We start from the raw sequence: 19,516 nt of genomic DNA, 5'->3' as shown, positions 1-19,516 counted from the left end.
ACCATTTTGCAGCTGTAGTGCAAGGGCCAGAAACAGAAAGCTAATCCCTGGCAAACCTGAATTTGGCCCAAAATACAGGCCCAGTAAACACATGCTGCATGACATAGAGTGTGCTTAAGTAACCAAGAGAAAATCAAAAGTGGACAGATGCTGACACAGAGGCCAACTGGTCATGGAAACCCACCCAGCTCTTCTTCTCCCCCTCCAATTCTACCACCTGGGAGAGATACATCTGGCAGGGAACTCTGAAGAGCAGGAGCAGGAGAAATTGTGTACTGAACCCAACATCAGGAAACATGGGGTCTGCAGGTAACATAGGGGTTGAAGAATTGGCTCCCCCACCACATGAGTGGAACCCAGGGGAGATCTTGGGGTGAAGTCTTCCAGTGCATACCAGCAAGTACTGGGCACTGGAGGTGCACTGATTTAAAAACTCCAGATCAATTAGCATTCAGCAAAGAGTCTTGGGCCCACCTAAAAGATGTTAAGAAACCATTAACAGAACTTCCAAGAATTATGGGATAACATGAAAAGACCAAATTTAAGATATATCAGGATAGATGAAGGCGCAGAGATACAAACTAATCTTTCCAAGGAAATAATACCAGAAACTTTCCCAAATCTAAAGAATGAAATGAACAACCAACTTCGAGAGGTGTACAGGACACAAAATGTGCAAAATTACAACAGACCCACATCAAGGCACATTATAATGAAAGTGCCTAACATACAGAATAAGGATGGAATTTTAAAGGTTGAGAGAGAAAAATATCAGATTACATATATGGATGTCAACTGATTTCTCAACCCAGATCCTCATACCTAGGAGAACCTGGAATAACATATATGAAGCCCTGAAAGAAGACGAATGCCAACCAAGAGTCCTGTATACAGCAAAATTAAGATTCAGATTTCAAGATGAAATAAAAACCTTCCATGATAAACAAAAGTTAAAAGAATTTGCACCCAGAAAGCCTGCACTTCAGAATATTCTCAACAAAATATTCCATGAAGATGAAATGAAAAAAAAAAAAAGTGGAAACCAGTGAAGGGAGGAACTACATTAAAGGAATAGTCAATCAACTATTCAAACTAATTCAAATTAAAAACTAGAAATTAAAAAAACAAACTCAAATGACTGGGAATACAAATCATATCTCAATAATAACCTTCAACATTAATGGCCTACACTCATCAATCAAAAGACACAGACTAGCCAATTGGATTAAAAAAACAAGACCCAACAATATGCTGTGCCCAAGAGACTCAACTCATAGGCAAAGACATCCATAAACTGAAGGTAAAAGAATGAGGAAAACATATCACTCAAAAGGATCCGGTAAACAAGGAGGGGTTTCTAGCCTCATCTCAGATAAAATGGATTTCAAGCCAAAGTTAATCAGTAGGGAAAAAGAAGAACATTTCATTAATGGAACTACACATCAACAAGACATAACAATCATAAATATTTATGTCTGAAACAATAGAGAATCTATGTACATCAAACAAACCCTTCTCAACTTCAAGGACAAAATAGACCATTACACAAAAATACTGGGTGACTTTAAATATCTTTCTCACTACTGGATAGATCTTCCAAACAAAAACTGAACAAAGAAGCTATAGAATTAAATAATACAATTGCTAATTTAAATTTAGCAAACATATATAGAATATTTCATCCATCAATGAGAAAATACACTTCCTTCTCAGCAAAACATGGATCCTTCTCTAAAATAGATCATACCTTAAGCCACAAAGCAACTTTTAGCAAATAAAAAAAAGAGATAATACCCTGAATCCTATCAGATCATAATGTAATGAAATTAGAAATCAACAATAAAATTTAAAATAAAAGCTACACCAACACCTAGAGACTAAATAATATGCTTGAATGACAAATGTATAACAGAAGAAATCAGGAATGAAGTTAAAAAATACTTAGAGGGAAATGAGAATAGTGATACGACATATCAAAATCTCTGGGACACCATAAAGGCAGTGCTAAGAGGAACATTCATTGTATTGAGCTCATTCATTAAAAGAATAGAAAATGAATGAATAAAAGACCTAACATTACATCTCAAAACCCTAGAAAAAGAAGAACAAATCAACACCAAAAGCAGCAGAAGACAGGAAATAACTAAAATCAGAGTTGAAATCAATGAAATTGAAACAAAAGAAACAATTCAAAAAAAGCAGACAGGGCTGGGGATATAGCTCAGTTGGTAGAGTTCTTGTCTTGCAAGCACAAGGCTCTGGGTTCAATCCCCAGCACCGCAAAAAAAAAAAAAAAAGAAAAAAAAGTTGGTTCTTTGAAAAAACTAAATGAACTGTTAGCCATGTTAACAAAGACAAAGAGAGGGAAAAAAACTCAAATTACTAAAATTTGTGATCAAAAAGGAAATATCAGGATGGACACTACTGAAATACAGAAGATAATTAGAAACTATTTTGAAAATTTATACTCCAATAAAATAGAAAATCTTGAAGACATCAGCAAACTTCTAGAGACATATGATCTACCCAAACTGAATTAGAAGGACATATACAATTTAAGCAGATCAATTTCAAGCAATATAATTGAAGATGCTATCAAAAGCCTACCAACTAAGAAAAGCCCAAGACCAGACAGATTCTCAGCCAAGTTCTACAAGACCTTCAAAGCAGAATTAACACCAATACTTCTCAAATTATACCATGAAATAGAAAAGGAGGGAACTCTTTCAAACTCATTCTATGAAGCTAGTATCACTCTGGTACCAAAACTAAAGACACAGCAAAGAAAGAAAACTTCAGACCAATATTCCTAATAAAGATAGATGCAAAAATTCTCAACAAAATTCTGGCAAATGGCATACAAAAATAAATTTAAAAGTTTGTGCACCATGATCAAGTGGGGTGCATCCCAGGGATGCGAGATTATTTCAACATACAGAAATCAATAAACATAATTCTTTACATCAATAGACTTAAAGAAAAGAATCATATGATTATCTCAATAGAAGCAGAGAAAGCATTTGACAAAATGCAGTATCCATTCATGTTCAAAACACTAGAAACCTAGGGGTAGTAAGAACATACCTCAACATTGTAAAAGCTATCTATACTAAACCCAAGGCCAACATCATTCTCAATGAAGAAAAATTGAAAGCATTCCCTCTAAGAACTGGAACAAAAGGGATGCCCTCTTTCACCACTTTTATTCATCATCATTCTTGAAATTCTAGCCAGAGGAATTAGAAGAAAGAAATTAAAGGGACACAAATAGGAAAACAAGAACTCAAATATCACTATTTGCTGATGGTATGATTCTATATTTAGAAGATGCAAAAAATTCCACCAGAAAACTTCCAGGAATAATAAATGAATTCAGCAAAATAGCAGGATATAAAATCAACACCCATAAATCGAATGTGTTCCTATACATCAGTGATGAATCCACTGAAAGAGAAATTAGAAAAACTATCCCATTCACAATAGCCTCAAAAAAAAAAAAAAAAAAACTTGGGAATCAATCTAACAAAAGAAGTGAAAGACCTCTACTATGAAAACTACAGAACTCTAAAGTAGAAATTGAAGAAGACTTCAGAAGATGGAAATATCTCCCATGCTCTTAGATAGAATTAACACTGTCTAAATGGTCATACTACCAAAAGCATTATACAGATTGAATGCAATTCCTATTTAAATCCCAGTAGCATTCTTCATAGAACTAGAAAAACAGTCATGAAATACATTTGGAAAAATAAGAAGCCCAGAATAGCCAAAGCAATTCTTAGCAAGAAAAGTGAAGCAAGGGCATCACAATACCAGACCTTAAATTATACTACAGTGCCATAGTAATAAAAACTGCATGGTATTGGCACCAAAGCAGCATACATGAACCAATGGTAGAGAATAGAAGACACAGAGACAAACCCATATAAATATAGTTATCTCCTTCTAGACAAAGACACCATAGTTATACATTGGAGAAAAGGTAGCTTATTCAACAAATGGTGCTGGGAAAACTGAAAATACATATGTAGCATAGTGAAATTAAACCCCTGTCTCTCACCCTGCACAAAAAATCAACTCAAAGTGTATCAAAGACTTAGGCACTAGAACAGAGACCCTGCATCTAACAGAAGAAAAAGTAGGCCCAAATATTCACTATGTTGGTTTAGGAACTGACTTCCTTAACAAGACTAAAGTGCAAGAAGTAAAATCAAGAATCAATAAATGGGATGGAATCAAACTAAAAAGCTGCTTCTCAGCAAAGGAAACAATAATGTGAATAGAGAGCCTATAGATGGGAAAAAAAAATCTTTGTCATCTGCACCTCAGAGCATTAATCTCCAGGACATATATAAACTCAAAAAACTTAACACCAAAAAAAAACAAACAACCCGATCAAAATAGACAAAGGAAGTGAATAGACACTTCACAGTAAAGAAATACAATCAATCAACAAATATATGAGAAAATGTTCAACATCTCTAGCAATTAGAGAAATGCAAATCAAAAAAACTACTCTAAGATTTCATCTCACTACACACAGAACAGCAATCATCAAGAATACAAGCAATAAAAAATGTCAAGAATGTGGGGGAAAAGGTACACTGGTGGGACTGCAAATTGGTGCAACCACTCTGGAAAGCAGTATGGAGATTCCTCAGAAAGCTTGGAATGGAACCACCATTTGACCCAGTTATCCCACTCTTAGGTTTGTACCCAAAGGACTTAAAATCAGCATTCTACAGTGACACAGACACATCAATATTTATAGCAGCTCAATTCACAGTAGCTAAACTATGGAACCAACCTAGATGCCCTTCAACAGATGAATGGATAAATAAAATGTGGTATATATGCACAATGGAATATTACTCAACCTTAAATAAGAATGAAATTATGGCATTTGTGGGTAAATGAATGGAACTGAAGAATATCATGCTAAGCAAAATAAGCCAATCCCAAAGAACCAAAGTTTGAATGTTTTCTGTGATGTGTGGATACTAATTCACAATAAGGGTGGAGGAAGAATAGAGGTATTTTGGAGTGGACAGAAGGGAGTGAAGGAAAGAGAGGGGGCATGGGTAGGAATGATAGTAGAATGGATCAGACATTATTTCCCTATGTGCATATATGATTACATGACCTATGTAACTCTACATCATGTACAATCAAATGAATGAGAAGTTATACTCCATTTATGTATGATGTGGCAAAATGCATTCTACTGTCATGTATAATTAACTAGAACAAATGCAAAATATATTTTTTTTAAAAAAAGAACTAGACTAGGGCTTCCTACTAGATAAATTGTAGTAATTGTCAAAGGACTAACAGAAATCTAGAAATCCAGATATTAGACCTGGGAGTCACCACATTAAATTTTATCATCACAACATCAATCCTGGATATCACCTACAAGCATAACCAGTCTGGCAGTGTGGACTAGAAATTTACCCGACCTCCCTAAAGTCCTTAGTTAGTAACTCAATGGCAGAGGCACAGCCCCTGAGAAGGTTCGATCTCACTATATTGGTGATTTAGTCTTTTACCTTTGTGCTGCTGGGTACCAATTCCATCTAGGTGGAAGTATTGAAGTGGCATTGGGTTGACTGGCAGCCCTTTTATGACATGGTTCACAGGAAGAAGAGTTAACTCTCTTACTCTGTCTGAGAAAGGCATCGAGCTTCACTGTGAGTGTGTAAAGTCCTAGTTCCCCTGCCATGAGCAACAAAGATACCACACAGCTGGGTATAATACCAGAGACTCCAGAGGCGGAGGCAGGAGGATCGCAAGTTCAAGGCCAGCCTTCGGCAACTAGTGAGGCCCTAAGCAACTTAGCAAGAGCCTGTCTCAAAATAAAAAATAAAAAAGGACCAGGGATATGGGTCAGTGGTAAAGAGCCTCTGGGTTCAATCCCCAGTTAAAAAAAAAAAAAAAAAATCACACCACCACCCTCAGAGGAGTCACTGTCAGCTGGCCTATCTTTGGAACCATTTTTGTTGACCTACAATATACCAAAACTTGGTGACTAAGAACAACCATTTTACTGCTTGGTATTCTCTGGGGTAGGAATTCAAAGCAGGACTCAGAAGGATGGTTCTTCTTGGCTCCATGTAGTGTCAGCTAGGAGGCTAAATTGTGGATGAGGGAGCTAAGAGGGCTTCATTCACATGCCTAACCCTTGGTACCAGCTGTTAACTGAGGGTACCTAATTTCTCTGCCATGTGGACCATTCTGGTTTTTTGATGAGACATCCCCAAAAAACTCATGTGTGAGACTACGCAAGGATGTTCAGAGGTGAAATGACTAGATTATGAGGGATGGAACATAGTGGATTGATCCACTAATATGCATTAACTGGGTGGTAACTGTAGGCAAGTAAGGTGTGACTGGAGGAGGTGGCTCACTGCACGCAGTGGGCCAAACTTCAGGGTTTATATTTTGTCCGTGATGAGTGGAACTCTCTCTCTAATTCCTGACTGCCATGGAGCTATTTTCCTCTGCCATGTACTTTCACCATGCTATTCTGCTTCCCCTCGGGCTCTGAGCAATGGAGTTGTCCATACGTGGACGGACACCTCTGAAACGGTGAGCCCCAAATACCCTTTCCCTCCTCTAAAATTTTCTTGTTGGATCTTTTGGTCACAGCAGGAAAAAAAAAAAAAAAAAAAAACAGACTACAACATGGACTCTCATCCTCACAGCGTGTGTGGGGATGTGTGTTTCTGTCTTTGTCTAACTCTGCCTCTGTCTCTCTCATTCTATGTGGACCCTCTGGTAGGATTACTCAGACATCTTTATATGGCACTTGGTTTCCAATAGAATGAAAGCAAAATCTGCAAGTTCTCAAAGACTAAACCCAGAACTCATATATTACCACATGAGCCCCATTCTGTGGGTCAGAGGAAGTGAGAGGACTAGCCCTAATTAAAAAAGAAGGATCATAGACTTCACCTCTTGATAGGAGGAGTGGAGTGTGTATACAGTGATGGGAAAAAACATTTGGCAACCATCTTGTAAACAATTCACCACAGATGCCCTGCTGTCCTAGTCTCATAATAGAGACTACCCTTGCGGGCTAGGTGGTGCATTCCTGTAATCCCAGCAGCTTGGGAGCCTGAGGCAGGGGGATCATGAGTTCAAAGCTAGACTCAGCAATTTAGCTAGGCCCTGAACAACTCAGTGAGACTCTGTCTCTAAATAAAATATTAAAAAATATTAAAAATGACTGGGGATGTTAAGTTAGTGATTAAGTGCCCCTGGATTCAATCCCCCATACAAAAAAAAAAAAGAGAGAGAGAGAGAGAGAGGGAGACTACCTCAAGCAACATTTCTTTCCATCTCCAGTAACATTTTCCACGTTTTCCATCAAAAACATCACAAGTTCCCTTTTCCATCTAAGTTACAGTAAGTATGGTAAACTTCTTTTGAAAAGCCACTATAGCTAGTATAGGCATCTGAACCTGCCAGAGGTATTCCCTCAGTTATAGTTGGAGTTTTGCCACAAACACACCCCTGCTTCACCTGGCTCCATGACAGGAAGAGGCATGGACATGCTACTTCCCTTAGGCTGGAACCAGGTCTCCACAGTTGCTGCGTATATGATCTTATGATCAACTGCTCCCTGGTACTGAAAACAGAAATAGAATATGCACAAAAAAATCCCAGGAGAGCTACATTTGAAAAGTATCCAACAAAGGTAGATTATTTCAATTTAACAATCTGAATATAATTATATACCAAGGCTCATGGCATATTCTGGACATACAAACATGAATTATACATCATGCCTGCTGTCCTAGAGTTCATAGTGTGATAGATAATAAATCTGGTAAAGGGAGTCAAGAATCTTGGTTCCTATCCCTGCACTCGAATTGTTGTCACTACCTAACAGAGTGTTCTTAGACTACATGTGAACTACAAAGACAAAACAATATTTTTTCATATTAATATATGAATATTATTGAGCCCCATTTTACTGTAATTTACTTTGGGAAGTAACCACAGAACAAGTTTAGGAAAATGATGTTTTACTTTGATTCTCAGTGATAAATGAAGAAGGGTGATAAGGCCTTAAGGTACATCTAATCCTTACCGGGTAAAGAATTTCAAGGGTCAAAAGAGAGGGTTGCAAGTTCATTCATAGACATAAAGAGCCTAAGATGGGGACAAGACTCGAAAAACCTTACGAGCATGGATACCCAATTTGTAGGAAACAAGCCAATGTCCTACTATGGGAAATGACTGAGACATAACACCAACATTTTCTAAAGAGGGCATGTGGTCCTCCCACCACACCTCTTTACCCCACCCCACCCCACCCGACTCTACCCAACCCTGCAGACATCTTGCCATGCCTGAGCTCTTTCCTAAACAGTGACTAAGAGGAGACTTTTCGGTTAAAGAGAAAGTATATTTCCAATATCCACTTAATAGACACGGGGAGGAAAATGGCCTTGAAGCAATGTCATTGGACTTTGTTGGACAAACAAAACTAACCCACAATCAATACCACAGACAACTTTGGATGTTGTATGACAGCAAAAAACAAATTTTTGGACCCACTGTGAGGCACCCCACAAGTGGAACAGAATTTGTAACTGTTCTTAGAAAACGTTGGTAAAAACTCATCAACAACTACTATAGTAGCAGAAGAGACTGTTGAATAAAAGTACCAAGAGAAAAATGAGAAGAGTAATCCCCTGAATTATATGGGGTTTGTTTAGGACATTGGCATAGCCCAGAGCTGACTGGTTAATTTGGTTTTGTTGTTGTTTTGCACTACTAGGGATTGAGCACAGAGGTACTTTACCACTGAGCTACACCACCAGCCCTATTTATATTTTTATTTTGAGATAGGGTCTCACTAAGTTGCCCAGTCTGGCCCTGAACTTCCATCCTCCTGCCGCAGCCTCCCAAGTTGCTATAATTACAGGTGCGCACCACCATGTCAGGCTATTGGTGTGTTAAATAACCCCTGGAAATAATGGTGATAGTGGAATTGTAATTGTTATGTGGTAGTTTCTAAGCAAACAAAATCCTCCACTTAGAAAAAGAATTATCTTGGGAGTGGAGCATCTGTTTATTCAAAACAGATGTGTGGTAGAAAGTTGGTATTGGCAAAATGTCACCTTTCAGTGCGGTTTTGTTCAGCTTCCCAGACACACATATTTGTTTTACTTGTTGGAAAACACATGAATGATAAATTTTAAGGTTATATTATGCTATTACTGCCTGTGACCCCAACTCTCCAGGGAAAAATCTTCCTGGAATATAGGATCAATGAAATGAAAAATGCTCCCAGGAAACAAAGGACCATGAATGGAGAGACATTGTCGGGTTTGTACACTATTGTATTTTAGTTCTAAACACAGTGGTTCAAATAAGCCTCCTTTATTAAATATTTGTCAAAAGAATAAAAAAGAATGAACCTAACTGGAAAGGAGTGAGATAACTTGTATTTCCTACAATTTGATAGATCTAGAATTCAGAGGAAAATTACCAAAACATAACACCTAAAAATGATGGATGTAATTTTTTTAAAAATACTTTTTAGCTGTCAATGGATCTTTTTCATTTTGTTTATTTGCTTGCTTATTTATTCAAAGGTAGTCCTGAGGATCGAACCCAGGGCCTCACACATGCCAGGTAAGCACTCTACCACTGAGCCACAACTCCAGCCCTGGGCATAATGTTCTTACACATGTTTATATACATGGCTGAGCCTAGCAGAAAAGGTAAAGTGAGAGGTTAGAATCTACAGGAAGAGCAAATCCCAAAAGATAAGCAAATACTAAAACTGACACAGGCCTTGTTTTAGTCAGCCTTTTCTCTGCTGTGACTAATAGGGCCCAACCAGAACAGCTGTGGAGGAGGAAACGTTTATTTAAGGTCTCATGGTTTCAGAGATCTCAATCCATAGACAGCAGGTTCCATTCCTCTGGGATCGAGGTGAGGCAGGACATCATGGTGGAAGTGTGGCAGAGGGAACCAACTCACCTGTTGATCAAGAAGCAGAGAGAGAGAACTCCACTGGCCAGATACAAAATATATACCCCAAAGCCGCGCCCTAATTCCCACCTCCTCCAGCCACACCCACCACTTCAGTCACCACTCAGTTAATCCCTATCAGGGGATTAATTCACTGATTGCGTTAAGACTCTTGCAACCCAATCATTTTTCCTCCGAACTTTCTTGCACTGTCTCACACATGAGCTTTTGGGGAATACCTCACATCCAAGCCATAACAGGCCTCTACACAGAGTGATAAAGTTGAGCTCCCAATCAAGGTGAAAAGTGAGGTAATGCATGACCAACACAGTTACTCAAAGCCTGAATCAACTCAGGAAAAAGTGTTTTTTCCAAATTCATCCACCCTTAGAGGGTGCCATTTGTATTGTTTTTGTTTTGGTTTGATTTAGTCATTGATGAACCTTTTTCTTATTTATATGTGGTGCTGAGAATTGAACCCAGTGCCTCACATATGCTGGGCAAGTGCTCTACCACTGAGCTACAACACCAGCCCCCCATTTGTATTGTTTATACTAACAAAAGCACTGAGCTGGCTTTTTCCTGAAATCATCTGCCTGTTTCTGATGACTGTTTCTTTGTCTTTCATAGGTCACACTGTTGGAAGATATTTGGCTTTGAAAAGCAAACTTTATGTCAGTAAATTGGAAAAAGGAAAAAAAATCCTTCTCTCTAGAAAGATTTTGCATTAATTCTTTGTATTACTGCTGGGAAGAAGAAAAGAAAAAAAAAATGTCCCTGAAAATTCCTGACATAGGCCCACTATCGCTCAAATTCAGTTAGAATACATGATGTCTTTGTGACCTGAGAAACTCCGAGACAAAAATTGACCCAGCAGAATCAAATGTCAACTTTTGTGAACAGATTTACTTTGAAACAAATTTTCAAAAAGTTCTCACAGTTAAAATTCCAAGGAGCATGAATTCACAATCGAAAGTCACAAAATAAATGCATAACCAAGCCATCATGAGCAAGAATTGTAACAGTAATACACTTTATGCTTCAAAAATAGCTCTTGATGCTCTGTCACTGCAACTTATTTTCAAAAGGACATGTTTCATTCTTTTCCTCTCTCCCTCCTCCTCCCTAATCTCTCCCCTTTCCCTACTCTCAGGGGAAACAGAATTACTTCTTCCCTATCTTAGGTAGAATTATCTGTCCTTGAGCACACACCCAGCACAGGAATGAAGTAATTCAGACTTTGGGGCTGGCGCCAGAAGATCTCAGAAATGACCTCCCAAATTAACAAGTGAATTACAACTTTGGCAGAGAACATGTGGAATATAGCTTTTGATTCACCTCTTTAGAAAACCCCTGTACCCCAAGAAGGGCAGAATCACAGCTTCTGGGACAGGAATTCCTTGGGCTTCTCCTTTGCTAGCAAAGCAATAAAACTTCTTTTTCTTTTTTCTCAAAACTGTGTCCTTATTACTGGATTGACTTTTGGTAACAGAATCAACAAAATTAACAATGTATAGTTTCAAACCCTTAAGGATTACAGTTATGGGAATGATCAAGACCCAGAAACATGTTTAATATATTTGAAAAGATGGCCAACTTTAATATATTTCCAAGATGGCCAAGTAGAGGTGCTCATCACTCACTTCCTCCTCCACAAAGAAGAATCAAAACAGTAAATGAGCTGGGGTTGGTGGCACAAACCTGTAATCCCAGCAGTTCCAGAGGCTGAGCAAGAGGATCACAAGTTCAAGGCCAGCCGCAGCAACCAGTGAGGCCCTGAGCAACTTATCATGACCCTCTCTCAAAATAAAAAAAATTAAATGGCTGAGGATGTGTCTAGTGGTTAAGCACCCCTGGGTTCAATCTCTCAAGCCCCCAGTACTAAGGGGGGAAAAAAAAACCCAGCAAACAAAGAGATGCATTTTGAGGTGAGTGGCAAAGAGAGAACACTACAACTCAGCAAAAGAGAGAAACACTGTAAGACAAGAAGACCTAGGATGGTGGCATAGGGAGGATAAAATGCTTTGGCAACTGTGACCTTGTATCCCCAGGTGGGGGGACTCCCCATTGCATAGGGAAAGAATCTATAAGGTAGTCTAGGCAGACTTAATTGCTACAGCAATACTATCTGTGGGAGTTTGATGGTTGTTTCAGGCTTGGGGCCCAGTTAGGGAAGTGCTGTTGAGTGGTAGCTTTCCTTCAGAATGACCATTTACAATGTCTCCTCCTGATCCCCAGAGGCCAGGTTGTGTCCTCATCTTGAGAACAGAGCCAGTGTCATAATTCATATTGCCCTAGGAGTCAGAAGTCACTGCACAGCCTCATCCTTGGGGCCCCACAGACATTCCACCACACTAACAGAAGGTTATAGCCTATGGGGCGGGTGGGTACTGAGGCTTGAACCGAGGGGCACTATATTCCTGAGTGACATCCCCAGTTCTTTTTGTTTGTTTGATACCAGGGATTGAACTAAGGGGCACTCCGCCACTGAGACACATTTTGTATTTTTTTAATTTAGAAAGAGGGTCTCACTGAGTTGCTTAGTGTCTTGCTTTTGCTGAGGCTGATTTTGAACTCACAATCCTCCTGCCACAGCCTCCCATGCTGCTGGACAGGCATGTACCACTGATCCTGAGTCTAAAGTGCTAAGTTGCTGAGGGTCTTGCAAAATTTCTGAGGCTGATCTCAAACTTGCCATCCTCGCCTCTCAGGCTCTCAAGTTGCTAGGATTACAGGCATGCACCACTACTCTGGACTAGAAGAAAGCATTTCTGAAGTTGAAAATAGGTGTTTTGAAATATTCTAGTTAGACAAAAAAAAAAAAAAAAGAATGAAAAAGAAAAGAAAAAGAAAGAAAATCAAAAGGAATGAAGAAAGGCCTCCAAGACTTATGGGAAAAAAAAATTTGAATTTGAATTGTGAAATTTTTTCAAAGGCAAAGAGAAGGGAAAAGGCATAGAAATCCTATCAATGAAGTGATAGCTGAATATTTCCCTAATCTTGGGAAAGATGGAAAACCAAGTCCAAGAGACTCAGAGGATCCTAAATAGATTAGACTAAAAAAAGACCCTCACCAGGGCATTTTATAACCAAGCTGTCAAAAATCCAAGACAAAGCCGGGCATGGTGGCACATGCCTGTAATCTTCTTAGCAATTATAGCCTCAGCAACTTATAAAAAATCTATATAATGCAGTAAAAATTGAAAAGCACTGGGGATGTAGCTCAGTGGTATAGTGCCCCCCACTCCCAGTTAAATCCCCTGGTACCAAAAAAAAAAAAAAAAAAATCCGAGACAAGTTTTCAGCAATGGGAAGATCTGGCCCTACCAAAGATGTCAGATGAATTGTCCTTTTCAGCACTCCTCAGTACTTATTTCTGATCCCCAATTCCCTCAATAAAATGATTTGACTCACCTCCTCAAAACAAAAAAATCCAAGACAAAAAGAATCAAGCGAAAGAGCAAAAGAAAAGTGTCAGGTCACATTTACAGATTCTTCTGACCATTAGACTAACAGCAGATTTCTTAAAAGAAACATTACAGGCCAGGAGAAAGTAGAATGTTACATTCAAAGTTCTAGAAAAAACAAAAAGAAAAAAAACCTGCCAACCAAGAATATTATGACCATCAAGCTTTCCTTCAGAAATGAAGAGTAGTGGCTGGGGTTGTGACTCCGTGGTATGTGTGAGGCACTGGGTTCTAGTCTCAGCACCATGTATAAATAAATAAATAAAATAAAGGTCCATCGACAACTAAAAAATAGTTTAAAAGAAGAAATGAAGAAGAAATACTTTCTAAGACAAAAAACAAAAAAATCTTGAGGAAATTCATCATCACTAGACCAGTTCAACCAAAAAAAAAATATTTAGAGAAATCCTTTGTTTAGAAGTAAAAAGATAGTAACTGCCATCATGAAATAATAAAACTATAAAACAAAGAATAAAATGCACGAATAAAAGTCACCACTAAAGCAGATATACAAATGACAAAGAAAAGAAAATCAAATCCAATCATTACAGAAAACCACCACCAACACACACACATACATACACACACATATACACCAAAAATACTGATGATGATAATAATAATGAGAGAAAAGAACAAAAATAGGCAACACAATTAGAAAACAATTAGCAAAATAGTAGAAGTAAATCTTTACTTAATAACAACCTCACATGTAAATGAGTTAAATCCCCCTGAAGGATATAAAGAAGTAGAACTGAACAGCCACAACACAAAGCCCATATGCTGCCTACCAAAACACTTCATTGGTAAAAACACACATTGTCTAAAAGTTAAGGGTTGGAAAAAATAATTTCATGAAATGGAAATGGAAAAGTAAGAGGGACCAGCTATATTTATGTCAAATAATATGGACTTCAAATAAAAAATGGCATAAAGAGACAAAGTGGCAGGATATAAATTTAACATCCATAAATCAATTATATTCCTATACACTGATAATGAATGAAAGAGAAATTAGGAAAACTATCCCATTCACAATAGTCTAAAAAAAAAAAAAAGCTTGGGAATCCATCTAACAAAAGAGGTTGAAAGACCTTCACCGTGAAAACTACAGAACACTAAAGAAAGATACTGAAGAAGACCTTGGAAGATGGAAAGATCTCCCATGTTCTTGGATAGGTAGAATTAATATTGTCAAATGGTCATACTACCAAAAGTGCTATACAGATTTAATGCAATTCCTATTAAGGTTCTGATGATGTTCTTCACAGAAATAGTAAAAGCAGTCATGAAATTCATTTGGAAAAATAAGAGACCCAGAATAGCCAAAGAAATCTTTAGTAAGAAGAGTGAAGCAGAAGGCATCACAATATCAGATCTAAAGTTATATTCCAGAGCCATAGTAACAAAAACAGCATGCTACTGGCACAAAAACAGACATGAAGACCAATGGTAGAGAATAGAAGACATAGAGACAAACCCACATAAATACGGTTATCTCATAGACAAAGGCACCATAATCATATGTTGAAGAAAAGATATCCTCTTCAACAAACGGTGTTGGGAAAACTGGAAATCCATATGCAGTATATGAAATTAGACCCATATCTCGCCCCTGCACAAAAATCAACTCTAAGTGGATTGAGGACCTAGGCATTAGACCAGAAACCCTGTACCTATTAGAAGAAATAGTCAGCTTGGGAACTGACTTCCTTAACAAGACTCCTAAAGTACAAGAAGTAAAATCAAGAATCAATAAATGGGATGGAATCAAACTAAAAAGCTGCATCTCAGCAAAGGAAACAATCAATAACATGAAGAGAAAAATTACAGAATGGGAAAAAGATCTTTACCACATGCACCTCAGAAAGAGCAATAATCTCCAGGGTATACAAAAAAACTAAAAAAACTTAACACACAAAAACCAAACAATCCAATTAAAAAATGGGCTAAGGAACTGAACAGACACTTCACAGAAGAAGATATACAAATGGTCAACAAATATATGAAAAAATGTTCAATATCACTAGCAATTACAGAAATGCAAATTGAAACTACACTGAGATTCCATCTCACTCCAGTCAGAATGACAATTGTAACAATATTGGTTGGTGAGGTTTTGGGGGAAAAGATATACTCATACATGGTTGGTGTGACTGCAAGTTGGTGCAACCACTCTGGGAAACAGTATGGAGATTCCTCAGAAAGCTTGGAATGGAACCACCATTTGACCCAGCTATCCCACTCCTCAGTTTATACCCAAAGGACTTAAAAGCAGCATGCTATAGCCACATCAATGTTTATAGCAGCTCAATTTACAATAGCTAAACTATGGAACCAACTAGGTGCCCTTCAACAGATGAATGAATAAAGAAACTGTGGTATATATACACAATGGAATATTACTCAGCCTTAAAGAAGAATGAAATTATGGCATTTGCTGGTAAATGGATGGAACTGGAGACTACCATGGTAAGTGAAATAAGCCATTCCCAAAAAACCAAAGGCTGAATGTTATCTCACATATGTGGATGCTAACTCACAATAAGGGGTGTGGGGAAGGAAAGAATAGAAGTTCTTTGGATTAGACAAAAGGGAATGGGAAGAAGAGATGGGGCATGGAAATAGGAAAGACAGTAATATGAACTGGACAAAGCTTTCCTATGGTCATACATGAATACACAATCAGTGAAACTCTACATCATGTACAAGAATGGGATCCTAATTAGAATAAGTTTTACTCCATGTACGTATAATATGTCAAAATACACTCTTTTGTCATGTATATCTAAAAAGAACAAGTTAAAAAAGAGCAACTTCATATAATAATAAAGGAATCAATTCAATGAAGAAATAACAGTTAAATGTACCCAATGCTGGATCACTCAATTATATAACATATTGGAAACAACAAAACTAGAATATTGAAATAATAGTAAGCAATAATAGCTACATAGATATTACAAATGACCACTTGTCCCTTGTCACATCCCCTGTGGGAATTGGGAAATCAGGGCAAAATAATAAAGATAAAATTAGAAAACAAGCCAGGCATGGTGATGCATGCTTATAATCCCAGCAGGTTTGGTAGACTGAGGCAGGAAGATCACAAGTTCAAAGCCAGCTTCAGCGACTTAATGAGGCCCTAAGCAATGTAGTGAAACCCTATCTCAAAATAAAATACAAAAAGAGTTGGAGATTTTGCTCAGTGGTGAAGCACCTCTGGGTTCAATCCCTGATACAAAAGGAAAAAAAAAGTAGAAAATAAGATGGTAGAGGCCTTGCGCAGTGGGAGGATCGGGTGAGGTGTATCTTCTAGCGGAGGGACTACCCATCATCATCCCATCTTGGTGGTTTCTCCAAGTGTCCTGCTGCCCGCTTTCCCTCCTGGTAAGGGCGGAAGAGGCTGCCTGTTGGTAGGGGGCGCAGCTCGGCACCATGCACTCCTGAGGCAGCAGCTTCCTTAATCTCCGCAGTAACCCTGTGCCCTGAGGGATGGGGGGTGGTGCTGGGCTGGGTTGCTGTCCTGTCAGGGTTGTTAGGGGACCCCCATGATGTCCAGCACTGGGCTCTGACTGCCCCTGAAGACATAGTGCCACCCAGGATCTTTGACACCTGGGGATCTGAGGGACCCTGGCTCCAGGGAGGTGCTGTGGGGGGGGGTGGGGGGTGGCCCTTTCTACTTCCTGCAGCTTATGCAGCAGTGCTCCTCCTGACCCTCTTGCTCTTCCCTGCCTTGGGGCAGCTGTGGCCACGGCTGGGAGAGTGCTGGCACCCACCCAGATGGGCCGGGGAGACCGCTACTATACATACACTGAGCTCCTGGCCATTTCTCGGCACTTCAAGCAGAACCCCAACGAGCTTATGATCACCTGGATCCTGCGGGTGTACGACCAGGGTGGCCCAGCTCTGTCCCTGAATTCTGGGGAGCTGGCGCTGCTGGGTGACCTAACCCATGACGCCATCTTCAACTACCACTGCAAGACACTGCGGGGCGGCTGCCAGACACTGCTCACCTGGCTGTTGCAGGCCTGGCGCCGGCGCTGGGAGTCCTTCCTACACTTTGAGGCCACTGAACTGCCTTTCCGACCCTGGACCACCATGGAGGAGGGCATCCAGCTGGTGCGTGAGCTGAGCATGCTGACTGGATTTACCGTAAGCCGCCCTCTCCACCCTCGCCTCCCGCACCTGAGTATGCGGCACCAGAGGACGTGCCCTTCACTCAGGGCCTGCAGCGGCGCCTGCTGACAGCAGCGCCCTCAGAGCTGCGGCTCTCGCTGGTCAGCCTGCTGGTCAAGGGCATGACGGTGCTGGAGGCTGTGATGGAGATCCAGACCATTGCTGATGTGGGTTTACTCTGGCGCCAGAGCCAGCCAGGCCGTGCCAAGCTGGGGCCCAACCCCACGCGCAAAGACCTCACTGGCTGGCTGCTCAGTCATGGAGTGCCCAGGGAGAGGGTGGATAAGCAGCCCACCAAGGTCCTCCTAGAGCTGTACATCAAAGAGGCCAAGCGCAGCCGCAGCCAGCCTCTCTATGGGCTGGGAGAGGAGCAGCCACCACCGCCCCCCTACTCTGACCAGGCCTGCGGGGAGGAGCCGCCCATGAGCCATGACTAGGCCCTTCCTGATGACACCTAGTGGGTGGGCTGGGGAGGGAGCCCAAACTCCAGAAGAGCGGGCCCAGCCAGGCGCAGAGCCTGTGCACTTCCCCTGTACCTCTAGCACTCACATCACGTTTGGGACCTCTGAGGAAAGGGGTGCCCTTGTCCATGGCTGCTCCCATAAGCACTGACTGGAGCTGTGGAGTGAGTGAACCATCAAAATAGCCACTTGCCCAGTTGGGCCTTGGAGTGGGTTGTGCCATTTTGTTGATCTCAGCCTGGCAGCAGGGTGCTTTGGGCACAGTGGTGTACCCAACCTCTGACATTTGACCCAAAAGTCCTGTAGGCCAAGTGGAAACTCTGTGGTCAACACCACCTGACACCTTTTTACTTTTTTTTTGTTTTAGATGCAGTATTTCTATTTTATGTCAAGTATATGTGACACTTTGGTTTTAGTGAAGGTCATGTCCCTTTAGGTCCTGTTTTCCTGTTTTGATGCTTCCTTTTAAGGTATGTTTTGCTGAGTGCCCCTCAGGTAGGGCCTGCCCATTCCTCCAGGTGGGTCTGGTTTCTAATCTAATACTGGCCTCAGGCCAGTTTCTGAGGTAGGTTTAGTAGGATCTCAACCAGAATCTCAGCTTTAAGGACAACTGGTGGTTCTGCTTTCACAGGCACTCATTAAGTGGTACGCACATCGCCAAAAAAAAAAAAAAAAAGATGGTAGAAATTAGTCCCATTTATAACAAAAACTACAACCAATATAAGTGAATGATGTGTCTAGTTAAGTGGTAAAGACTGAAACATTAGTTATCAGTTAGCCTATCCTGAAAACAGAGCAATGCTAAACTAATTCATCCAAAAAGCAGGAAAAGAAAAAAACATGCCTGAGGTTTGTTGTAGCACCAGAAACACAACAAGAAAAGTACCACAGGGAAAATCTTCAGGTCAATCTCAACAATAGGCAGAATAGCTTAAGCCCTAATCAAAAGCTGTTAGCAATATAAAAAATGGAATGATAAATTCTGATTGAGAAGCCGGAAGTGGTGCACACCCGTAATATCAGCAGCTTGGGAGACTGAGGCAAGAGTATCACAAATTGGAGGCTTGGCAACTTAGCAAGACCTTGTCTCAAAAGAAAAAATAAGGGCTGTGGTTGTAGCTCAGCAGTAAAGCAACCTCTTGATTCAATCCCCATTACCAAAAATAATCCGATTAAGAGTATCAGGGACATTTGATAAAGTGAATGACTTTAGAGAAGAATCACATAAGCAAAAGGCATTGAGGCTTTGAAAGAAATTTGAATTTAGAGTTTATGGACAATTGGGTGTCAGGGCAGATTTCCTTAAGACTGTGAGATTATTAAATATCCATCCACTAATTATTATAAATAAAACTTGCCCATAAAGTCTTTCTTAAGCAAAACCTCAAAGCACAATTCAATTCATTTAGCTCTAATTCA

General features: G+C 39.9%; 1 protein-coding gene across 1 annotated transcript; it reads left to right on the top strand.

Annotated features, from left to right (window-relative positions):
• Positions 1-296: 296 nt before the first annotated feature.
• LOC306665699 (Friend virus susceptibility protein 1-like) lies at positions 297-18,753 on the top strand (the record flags this gene model as incomplete). Its single annotated transcript, XM_079147353.1, is given in 3 exon segments — positions 297-309; positions 17,203-17,595; positions 17,598-18,753. Coding segments are annotated over 3 exon segments (882 nt in total). The 3' UTR covers positions 18,074-18,753.
• Positions 18,754-19,516: the final 763 nt, after the last annotated feature.

The sequence above is a fragment of the Sciurus vulgaris genome (assembly GCF_902686455.1).
Source record: "Sciurus vulgaris genome assembly, chromosome: 7".
Taxonomy (NCBI): Eukaryota; Metazoa; Chordata; class Mammalia; order Rodentia; family Sciuridae; genus Sciurus; species Sciurus vulgaris.
The sequence above is the reverse complement of the archived record's forward strand: the minus strand, read 5'-3'. Positions and strand labels throughout refer to the sequence as shown.